At 44.4% G+C, this 10,655-nt stretch overlaps 1 protein-coding gene across 6 annotated transcripts; it reads right to left on the bottom strand.

Moving 5' to 3' along the window:
• Positions 1-1,558: 1,558 nt before the first annotated feature.
• Positions 1,559-10,631, bottom strand: LOC122555710 (BEN domain-containing protein 5-like). 6 transcript variants are annotated; one of them, XM_043701751.1, is made up of 9 exons: positions 10,265-10,617; positions 10,041-10,164; positions 9,884-9,952; positions 9,513-9,755; positions 9,278-9,435; positions 8,765-9,125; positions 8,498-8,655; positions 7,226-7,451; positions 1,559-1,833 (listed from the first exon to the last, which is right to left on the bottom strand). In XM_043701751.1, exons 4-9 carry the CDS (start codon positions 9,748-9,750, stop codon positions 1,682-1,684), a joined length of 1,293 nt encoding a protein of 430 aa, XP_043557686.1. In that variant the 5' UTR covers positions 9,751-9,755; positions 9,884-9,952; positions 10,041-10,164; positions 10,265-10,617; the 3' UTR covers positions 1,559-1,681. The 6 variants fall into 6 exon arrangements, with proteins under 6 accessions (XP_043557686.1, XP_043557688.1, XP_043557689.1 ...); XM_043701753.1 differs by lacking the exon at positions 10,041-10,164 and having other exon boundaries at positions 10,613-10,631; XM_043701754.1 differs by having other exon boundaries at positions 8,765-9,122; positions 10,041-10,622.
• Positions 10,632-10,655: the final 24 nt, after the last annotated feature.

The following is a 10,655-nucleotide window of genomic DNA, read 5'->3' as shown; positions in this document are numbered from 1 at the left end:
TCCTAGAAGATCTCTGTCAGTTGATCTGCACATGCCCTGACTGCATGGCCTTGTACTCTGCCTGGTCCCATCACTTTCCTTGGATTCACACGAAGGAAAACTGATCTGACCTCTGATGCAGTGACTGTTGGGATAGGTTCATCAGGGCTTGTCGGAATAGGTGTTACCTCTCCGCCGAAATGCTGCTCAAAGCGAGCATAGAAGAGACGGTCTGGGAGGGATGTGTCATCGTCTCCTATCTTGCACTGTCTCCTTTTAGAACCTGTGATGTCATTCAGTCCTTGCCATAGTCACCGGGTGTCTGTCTGGGTCTCTAGATCGGTATGGTCCTTGGCTGTCTTAATGGCTCTGGTAAGGTCATTCTTGGATTCCTTATATTTGAGTGGGTCTCCTGATCTGAAGGCCTCATGCCTGGTTTTTAGCAGGTTCTGTATGTCCTTATTCATCCGGGGTTTCCTGTTGGGGAACACCCGGATTGACTTCCTCGGTATATAGTCCTCCACACACTTGCTGATAAAGTCTGTGACAGTGGTGGCGTACTTGTCCAAGGTACCTGCGGACTATTTGAACACGGCCCAATCAGCCAATTCCAGACAGCACCGGAGTTGATCCTCTGCCTCCTCCGACCAGCACTGGACCTGTATCCACGAGGGGCGGTTCTCCGGCTTGAGCTTTTGCCTGTAAGCCGAGAGTAAAAACACGGCATTGTGGTCGGAGTTCCCGAAATGAGGGCGGGGGATGGAGCGGTAGGCATCCATCAGAGTGGTGTACCAGTGGTCTAAAATGTTCGGGCCCCTGGTGGAGCAGGTAATCAACTGATTTTCAGAAGGATCTGTACGTGGAAATGTTTACTGTGCAGGGCAACCATTGCTGACAGATGACGTGGGGAACACCAGGAATCCGTGAGGGCAGTTTCAATTGTATTCTTTCACCTAGCTCCCGGATCTTCCTGCCACTGCTTCTGAGAGCTTTAGTTCAAAGGCAGGATAATGTGGGAAATGCAGTAATTGAAAGCATAAGTAGCTCTGCCACTTAAATAGAAAAAAGTGACCATCCATCACCTGGTCTGCCAAGTTGTGCTGTGCACACCCACAGCTTCACTCGACTGGGTAAATCAAGTTCCGCATTCAATGCGGCACGTTTTAGAGGAACCACATCAAATCACATCAGCTTCTCTACAGGAGACAAAAACATTGGCTCCCAGAAGGAAAACCCAGGAACTGGCATTAGTGTGAAACCAGCCTGCTGTGATATGTTGTGCACTGTTATATAATTCATGAGTAATACTGGTCATAGCACTGGTAATGCTAGTCAGGGCGCCTGATGCCAGTTGGTCATCTGTCATTATGGTCATAGACTTAGCAGTATTGGTCATGGCACCCATATGCATTAATGAGTGTGGTGCTCTATAATATAGGTATCATTGCCCAAATAGTATTTATTAGGTCAGTTGTGAAGAACTAAAATGAAAATTGCATATGGAAAAGCTACTGAGGCTGGCAGTGGCCTCTGGTGCTTGGGTGGGCGAGGGCCCACAGTCATCTTATTGACAACATCATTGAAGATTCTGAAACCTATTTTATTGGAAATCTAAATCATAACAGCGTACACCGCACTATGAAAATGGCAACACTTAAAAAGAAAGAAACATTTATAAAAATGCAGAGTCCCTCCCTCCTCTTCACTGTGACACCGACTCTTGTGCCAGGCTGCTCTTTCTTGTTCTGTTTAGGTCCATGATCTTCTCTGATATATAACCATGGACCCGGGCTTGCTCCTTACAGACCCCTTCAGTACTCATCCCCTTAGATCTGAGATAGTGGCCGTAGCAAGCTGAAGATAGGGAAGAAAAAGGGGAGAATATAATTAATGAAGTCATAATACTGCAGTGTGAATTAAATAATATTTTACGGAAAGGGTTTACAACAGGGATATAATGACACTTTACAAGCTAATACAATAAGACACATTTTGGCAAGTGTGAACCTGGAACACCTCAAAGTGTTCACACCATCAGATATGATTGGAGGGGAACCTTATACACCCCAAGGCCTGTATCAGCCTTGGCAGCAGATTCGAGAGTTTAAACAGATTTCTGTGCACAGGTTAAGAGAAAGGACAGAGATTTCTGGTCATTGTTTTTATTTCATTCCTGTACAATGACTGCAGAGCGTCTGAAGAAGCCATTCCAGACTTGAAATATTTACTGTTTCTCTCTCCACAGATGCTACCAGACCTACTGAGTTTCTCCAGCTATTCTCTGTTTGGTTTAGATTTCCAGCATCTGTAGTCGTTTGCTTTTTAAAAAAATACATTTTTATTTATTTTGATATTACAACAATGCAAAACAATATAATTCAAAACAGTACAAGGTAAGAATAATAAAAAACCAAACTGCACTCATGTACAAACATACAAATCTATATACAAAAAACTAAACATGTAAATAAATAATAACTAACAACTAACTAATAAATAAATAATAATAATAATAATGTAGCTCAGTGAGACAAAACAGTGGCTCTCAGCCATCAAGAGCATTAATTTACACATATTCATACATTCGCAGTTCCCCCTCTCTGGGTATTAGACTCTTAAAACCCAATCATTACAGCTATATAAAAACCTTTATTAGTGTGGCAAACAGATCTGTGTCCACGTAGTCAAAAAAGGACTGCCATGTCTTATAAAATTCTCAATCTTATGATGCACCATGCTTGTAAGAAAATCCAAAGGGACATGCTCCACAACTGTCTTATGCCAACCCAACAAACTTGAAGGATTTTCAGACACCCAATCTAATAGAATATTCTTTCTTGTGCAAAAAGTAAGGATGTTGAAAAGTTGTATTCTTATGCGCATCTACAGGGAAGAAGAAAAATTGAGTCCACCTCCGCCCTCGTCCCAAAGATCCTCTCTATTGCACCTACCACAGTGCTCCAGTACATTCGGAGCCTGCAGCAGAACCAGAAACAATGAGCGAGAGTGCCCGTACTCGCTTTGCACTTGGGACATGTTGAAGATACTCCTGGTTTAAATTTTGATAAACTATCTGGAGCCAAGTGGACCCTGTGGAGAATCTTCAATTGTAAAGCACGGGTCCGATTGCAAATTGAGATCTTTCTCGCATTCTCCTAAATAGCTTGCCATGTCTGAGGGAATCTCGACACCCAACTCTCCCTGCCACACCCTGCAAAGTCGTTCGATCTCACACCCCCCCCAAAAGAGATGATAAAGTGTGCTGACAGAAAGCGTGTTCTTAGCACTGAGCACCCCCTTCTCTATGTCAGATCTGTACAGATCGGTTGAAAGTGTTGTCCTTTTTTGAATTAAATCCCTAATTTGAAAAAAAAAAGGAGATCCCTGCTAGATAGCTTGTATTTCTGTGCTAACTGGTCAAATGCCATCATTGTGTTCCCCTCAAATAAATCACCCATGCAAGACACACCCCTAGCTGTGTCGAGAGACTGGTGCTGGAAAAGCGCAGCAGGTCAGGCAGCATCCGAGGAGCAGGAGAATCGACGTTTCAGGCATAAGCCCTTCAGCTGCCCAAATTTAAACTCAGAGTCCACCATCCCTGTTGAAAACCTGGCACACTCACTATAGCTGTAAAAAAATAGATGTTTTGGCAATATTGCCTGCAATCTGCCACACTGCCCTCCACGCTTTAACAGTTTTAATAACTATTGGGTTGTGGCAATATTCCTGAACTGTCGTCATTTTGTCCAGGAACAGCATGAGAAGTTTCAATATCTAATCATATTGGAAGAGGGTCCCTACAAGCCCAGTCACTCACATAAGATAAAAGCGAGCTTAGTTGATAGTTTTTAATGTCCAGGAGATCCACTCCCCCCAGTCCTTGAGGCAATTGCAGTTTAGCTAATTTAATAAGGGGCTGCTTACGATGCCAGATAAAAGAGCTGAACCAGCTGTTCAGTTTCCTGAACATTTGCCTAGTGAAAATCAAGGGGAGCATTCACATAGGGTACAATAGATGGGGGAGAATGTTCATTTTAACGAGGGCTATCCGACCTAACCAAGTAAACGGAATCGCCTCCCATCTGCGAAGACCTTGTTTTTGTCAAATAAATGAACAAAATTAGGTTTAAACAGCCGATCAAAAACTTGAGTAATGAATATACTCAAATAAAGAAAGCCCCCTGTGACCACTTAAAAGAGAATAGAGATTCGCCCTCAAAACCTAAAATTTTCGTGAGACCACCCATAGGCATAACCTCTGATTTTGCAAAACTGATCTTGTAACCCAAAAAGGCCAAACAAATTGATACATTGTATCAGACGAGACACCAAAACTGCTGGATTTGACAAAAAGACGAGGACGTCATCTGCATACAACAAAATCTTAAATTATTTTGACCCCATTTCTGGAGTCAATATATTAAGATCCCTACAAATGGGCTCCACCAGCAGCTCGATCACCAATGTAAAAAGCAGTGGTGAAAGGGCACAGCCCTGTCGGCTGCCCCTAAAGATATTAAAATTGCTTGATCTCACACCATTGGTGAGAACCACAGTGAGAGGATCACTATAGAGAATCTTTACCCATCTTATAAAGGCTTCACCCAAGCCAAAGTGCTCTAGAGTATAAAAAAGATACGGCCACTCAACCTGGTCAAATGCATTCTCTGCATTTAGAGAGATCACCAATCCCTGTACAGACTGTTGCTGACATGCTTGCATTTCAATAAGCAACCTCCTAACATTATTGGAGGATCTGCGATCCTTTATAAATCCCAACTCGTCTTCTTTAATAATAGAAGGCAACAACACAGTTTCCAGCCTTAATGCAAGATTTTTTTTTATGATTAGATTCCCTACAGTGTGGAAACAGGCCCTTCAACCCCACCAGTCCACACCGACCCTCCGAAGAGTAACCCACCCAGACCCATTTCCCTCTGACTAATGCACCTAGCACTATGGGCAATTTAGCATGGCCAATTCACCTGACCTGCACATTTTTGGATTGTGGGAGGAAACCAGAGCAAACTCCCGCAGACATGGGGAGAATGTGCAAACTCCACACAGTCGCCCAAGGCTGGAATCGAACCTGGGATCCTGGTGCTGTGAGGCACTGAGCCACTGTGCCACCCAAGTTTTGGAAAAGATTTTAAAATCAACATTTAAAAGTGAAACGGGCCTACAGGAAGCACAGTCCACTGGGACTTTCCAGTTTTTAAGAAGAAGAGAGGTATTGGCCTCTCTTAGAGATGGGGGAAGGGCGATCATGAATGTATGAGTCATTAAACGTATTGAGCATCAGGCCTGACAATATGCTTGTAAATTCCTTATAAAATTCACTGGGAAATCCATCAGGACCAGACGCCTTTCCATTCTGAAGCTGCTACACGGCCTCCTGCACCTCTTGCTCTGATAAGGAGCATTGAGAAAACAACACTTGTTCAGGGGTTACACCTGGAAGCTCCAAGTTCTTGATAAAAGACTCCATCCTAGCTCGCCCATCCTCACAAACTTCAGACTGGTAAAATCTCTGAAATGCCGCATTGATCTTTTTAGAATCACAGGTTGGGTTTCCAGCACATCCCCTAATCGACATAATGGACTGGGGGGAGCGGGGTCACTCTTTTTCCTGGCAAGCACTTGCCCGGTTTGTCACCATGCTCAAACAAGCCTTTGTCTTGCAAAAGCAAGCTTCTTCTTTCCTGTCTGCGTGAGTGTGGAGTTCAATGCAGACCGAAGCACTTAGCCAACGAGGGCCTGTCAGAGTAAGCCTTCTCAGCTGCCTTCAACCATGCTTCGGGCAGACATTGCTGTTCACCCATCTGCCGCTCCCCACTGGTGGAATGGGAAATGACTAACCATCTGGCATAAGCTTTAGCTGCTTCCCGAACAGACAGGCTACTAGCCAAACCTGAACTAATGTCTAGAAATGCCCTGTATTCATTAGAGGAATACTCCACAAACTTAAGGATTAAGGGATTCATTTACCAGTGCCTTAGACCCGCTACAGGATTTCCTTTTCCGAATCACCGCCACTGAGAAGTCCTGGAAAAACATGATCCTACAGCCCTCGTAAACTAAGGCCTTCAGATCCTTCCCCTGGACACTGGAAGCTTTCATGATTCTCTGCTTTGTCTCTATAATTGTGGAACGGCACCAGGATAGGGCAAGGATGTTGGTCCAGACCAGGCCTTCAAGCCGTGACCCAATGATCCCTCTCAATCTTCAGACCTCCCATTCCAGCCTCCAAGTTAAGGAATTTCAGCAGCCAATCCTCAATAAATTCCATTGGTTGCTCACCTTCCTTACTCTCCGGCAAACCAACAATCCAAATATTTTTCCTCCTGCCTCTGTTCTCAAGATAATCAACCCAGTCAAGCAAAGTGCGGACCTGCATCTCCTGGGCCCAGATCCTATCCTTGGAGGAATCAGTCTCAGCTTCTACCACTGTGACCCTGCGTTGGACCTCGTCCGACCTTTTCCCCGAGGTCTCCCAGCTGCAGCTCGTGCTTCTGCACCGTAACAGAGATCGGGGCCGGCATCTCCAATTTGCTTACCCAGCATCTCGCGAGATTTCGTGAGTTCCGATACCAGGGCCAAGTAAGAAATAGCATCCAAGGATCCTATGGGTTGGGCCGTGGTCCCAGCCTCAGATGAGCCTGCTTCCTTCTTCGGCATCCCTGGACGGCGAGATCGAAGGTAAGTGACTTCTTAGAACTTTCTAGGGCTCTGTGACCTTTTCAGAGTTCTAGAATACCACGATGACTTGGGTAGGGTGGGTTAGGGCTTTGTCCCGCCCGCGATGCAGTGCAGAGCTCAGCAAAGCGATCTTCCTAGATTGCCGCCATCTTGGTTCACCCAGTATTTTGCTTTTATTAGAGCATGAAAGTTGTTAATTTTCTGAGTGTATCAGACTGATCTGGACAGAATGATCTGTTTAGCCAGCTTGAGACCCTCTCTCTGAGTTTCATGAACAGAAATTGTTGGAAAAGCTCAGCAGGTAGAGAGAAATCAGAGTTAATGCTTTGGGTTGAGTGACCCTTCCTCAGAACTCCCTCTGAGTTTGTTTGAGTAAACACAACTTTGATCTGCAAACATTAGTCCTCGGTGTTCTGTGTAGGAAACTAAGCACAACAATGTGAATGGTACATTCAAAGCTGGCATGATGTTTAGGATCCTGAAGGCTAGGTATCAAGGGCATGTAAGGGAACACATAAATGCAATTACAGTTTGCAATTGAGCTTACCTTTAATAGCACTCAGTTTAACAGGAGAAAGTGCAGGCTTCGGTACCGGAGGTGTGTCCGCATTGATGAAGCGGGCACACACTCTGCCATGAATCGACCTATTGCGGAGCACGTCCGAGCCCCATACAGCGGCAGCCAGGGTCTTGACAAACATCGAGTTTGTCTTCGATCGCAGAACATTTTCCCATTGGCGCTCTGTAATCTCCAGACCACCCTGAAGTTGAACCTGTGGCAGAAAAGTGTACATACCAGTTTTCTGCTGGAAATAATGCAGTTTAGTGCACTGTGAACATACAGAGTCCAGGTACACACAGATGAGATGCGGAAGACTGCGGACAGAGTCCAATTTTTAACATCACAGCCGCCATACTACAGATGCACCATTACTTGGTACAATGTGATGATAATTAATGGTATAGTGGACAGTGAATCTGATTATCTAAAAGCTCAACAGGATCTTGATCGACTGTGCCAATGGGCCAAGGAATGGCAGATGGAGTTTAATTGAGAGAAATGCGAGGTGTTGCATTTTGTTAAGACAAACAAGGGCAAAACTTATATTGTTAATGGGAAGGCAGGTTGTCGACCAGAGAGATCTAGGGGTTCAGGTATACAATTTCTTGAAAGTGGAGTTGCAGTTAGACAGGGTGGTGAAGAAGGCGTTTGGCACGGTTGTCTTCATTGGTCAGAGCATCGAGTATAGGAATTGAGATATCATGTTTCGGCTATACAGGACATTGATGAGACAAGTTTTGGAGTACTGCATACAGTTTTGGTCACCCTGCCGTAGGAAGGATGTTATTAAATTGGAAAGGATGCAGAAAAGATTTACCAGGATGTCACCCGGACTGCAAGGTTTGAGTTATAAGATGAGGTAGGCTGGAACGTTTTTTCACTGGAACGCAGGAAGTTGAAGGGTGACCTTATTGAGGTTTATAAAATCATGAGGCACAGAGATAAGCTAAGTTATTTTCCCTTGAGTAGGGGAGCTCAAAACTACAGGACAAAGGTTTAAAGTGAGAGGGGAAAGATTTTAAAGGGACCTGAGGGGCAACGGTATTACACGGAGTTCGTGTCTAGAATGAGCTGCCAGACGTAATGGTAGAGAGTTACTACATTTAAGAGACATTTGGATAGGTACATGGATAGGGAAGGTTTAGAGGGATCTGGGCTAAATGCAGGCAAGTGGGACTCGTTTCGTTTCGAAACCTTGTCGGCATAGACAAGTTGGGCTGAAGGATCTGTTTCAGTTCTGTATGACGCTATAATTACCATTCCATCGATAGGAATATAGAGATTGTCTGCACAGGTGCTGGTCTCTCCGTCTGTGCCAGTGAATGTGGGTGAAGGCTCCGTATTCATCTGCACTGATCTGGGCAGTGCTGGTCTTGTCAGATCCACGGCCCGTCTGGACAGTGCAGGTTGGCGTGCTACAACACACAGCAAATAGAAAAATTAGCTCCTTATTCTCAGCTTCCCCAGACTTGAATCTAAAACATGAAATCACACCATCGCATATTCAGCAAACAGATCAGTTACGCTGGGCGCGGTTTAGGAGTCGCTCTTGGAGTCGGCAGTTGAGGTCCTGCAGCTGGTCCATTCTCTCCTGCAGGCGACGGATGATTCTTGTAGCCTCCTGCAGGTCACTGTTTAGGGACTCCACCTTCTGCCTGAGGACTTTGTTCTCAGCTTCCACCTGCATGAGCCCTGGTTTCCTTTCCTGCCAGTCATGTCCGACCATCCTTGGTGGCGGGGTCATCTCATTCACAAACCCTCCTGATACAGAGAGGGCATCTGTCATATTCCCCAGAGCACAGTCGGGCATCTCGGTCTTGAAACCATCTATTAGCCTCTGCAGATGTTTTCTCCACGCACTTTCTGTCCGAGCTCTCTTATCCTTCTGCCAACAAAGAGAAATTGGAGGTTACCTTTTTGGCATGGGTGAGAGATACGGCTCCATACATCAAGTGCTACTCTTTATTAGATGTGTCTCCGCAGTGTGCATTGTTGACCATATCTCAACAAAACCAAATGAATGGCTTAAGCACCTACCCTTGTCACACCAGTGGCCTCTAATACTCTCTTCCCCTGTGTGTTCCTGCTTGGGCCAGGCCCATGACTGGCACTGTCCGATTCCACATTGCTATCCCAGGTAGGATACTTCAGCAGTTTATGTTTAGCTCTTTCAGCTCTGATCTCTTCAGGGGACTCTGGAGATGAGATCACAAAAAATTTAATCAATACCTCATCATCAAACACAACTGTTATCTCAGATGATCACACTTACCTGCGAGAAGCATGATCTGTGCTTTATAGTATGGATCATTGGGGCTCCGCATATATTCACCAGAGTTATAGTCCTCTGACTTGCCAATGCTCGCCTGGATCCATCGAACCATATATACCCTGCTGGGATTGTGTGTCAGGAGCTTAAACTTTTGGACGTCCTCCTGAATGGACACAATCCTAGATACCCCATTGTCATCAAGGAATCTGACAAATGCAAATTTTGCGACTGCCGCCATTGTATCTGAATGAGGTGGAAAACATTCAAAAATTACATCCAAAGCAGACTGTTTTCAATTAAATTTGTAAAAAGCTTTAATTTCTAGCTATAATGCTGCCTTTAGTTTCCCCGGTTGGTTTCGGAAACCTTACCTGACCATAGAGCTTAATGCTGCCATTGATTTGTGAATGCCATTTTCAAACACCGCACCAGGGCAGGTTCTGAATAGAAACAAGCACACAACAATACCTTTACATACTGATATGAGTAAGCATATATCTGTTTCTTAAAACCTTTTCTAAAACACACCTTACATGCAGCACTTCCACATAACAGAGGGAAAGGTGCCCATCCAGGCGGGAAAACCAGTAAAACTTGTGAAGGATGTATACTGGTCTACTGCAGTACAACCAATATGTTAATTTCCAGGTACCTTTTTTTTAAAAAGAAAATTTTGTTTTTCACTTCTGGGTGTGCTTATTAATTCATTTGAAAATAGATCCTTCAAACAAAGATAAAAGGTGGACACCCACTGCTGAGCACATTTTTTTTGAAAGACTGGGCAAGTTTGCAACATTCACTGTGACTGCGGGCCTCCCTAGGCCCCTTTCATTTCTCCAATTTGTTCTTCTAGTAGAGGTCCCATCTCTCTGTGTTCAGTTCTGCTGTGAAGTGATTAATAAACTAACATTATCTTCAAATGATTAACAATGATCAAATTAATAATGATTAAAGTGATCATTAAAAGGCAGCAACATCAGTGACAAAAAGAAACAACAGTGCACAAAATTAAGATTTTTTTTAAAAAAATTGTGTGGGCTGCAAAAACCTGCCCAGTGGGAAAAAACCAGTAAAAACAACACAGGTGGAAGTAAGCGTACTGGTACTACTGGTCGTCCATTTTGAGGGTATATAAGATGAGTC

The sequence above is a fragment of the Chiloscyllium plagiosum genome, chromosome 13 (genome assembly GCF_004010195.1).
Source record: "Chiloscyllium plagiosum isolate BGI_BamShark_2017 chromosome 13, ASM401019v2, whole genome shotgun sequence".
NCBI lineage: Eukaryota > Metazoa > Chordata > Chondrichthyes > Orectolobiformes > Hemiscylliidae > Chiloscyllium > Chiloscyllium plagiosum.
This window is presented reverse-complemented; position numbering and strand designations above follow the sequence as displayed.

Bases quoted from the DNA above. Each gene is read 5' to 3' on its own strand.
- LOC122555710 (XM_043701753.1), bottom strand. From the start codon at position 9,750: ATGGCGGCAGTCGCAAAATTTGCATTTGTCAGATTCCTTGATGACAAT. The intron at 9,126-9,277 runs GTAGGTGCTTAA...CTTTGTTGGCAG, and splicing joins AGGCCACTGGTGTGACAAGG to AAGGATAAGAGAGCTCGGAC. The intron at 8,656-8,764 runs GTAACTGATCTG...TGTGTGTTGTAG, and splicing joins ACTCCTAAACCGCGCCCAGC to CACGCCAACCTGCACTGTCC.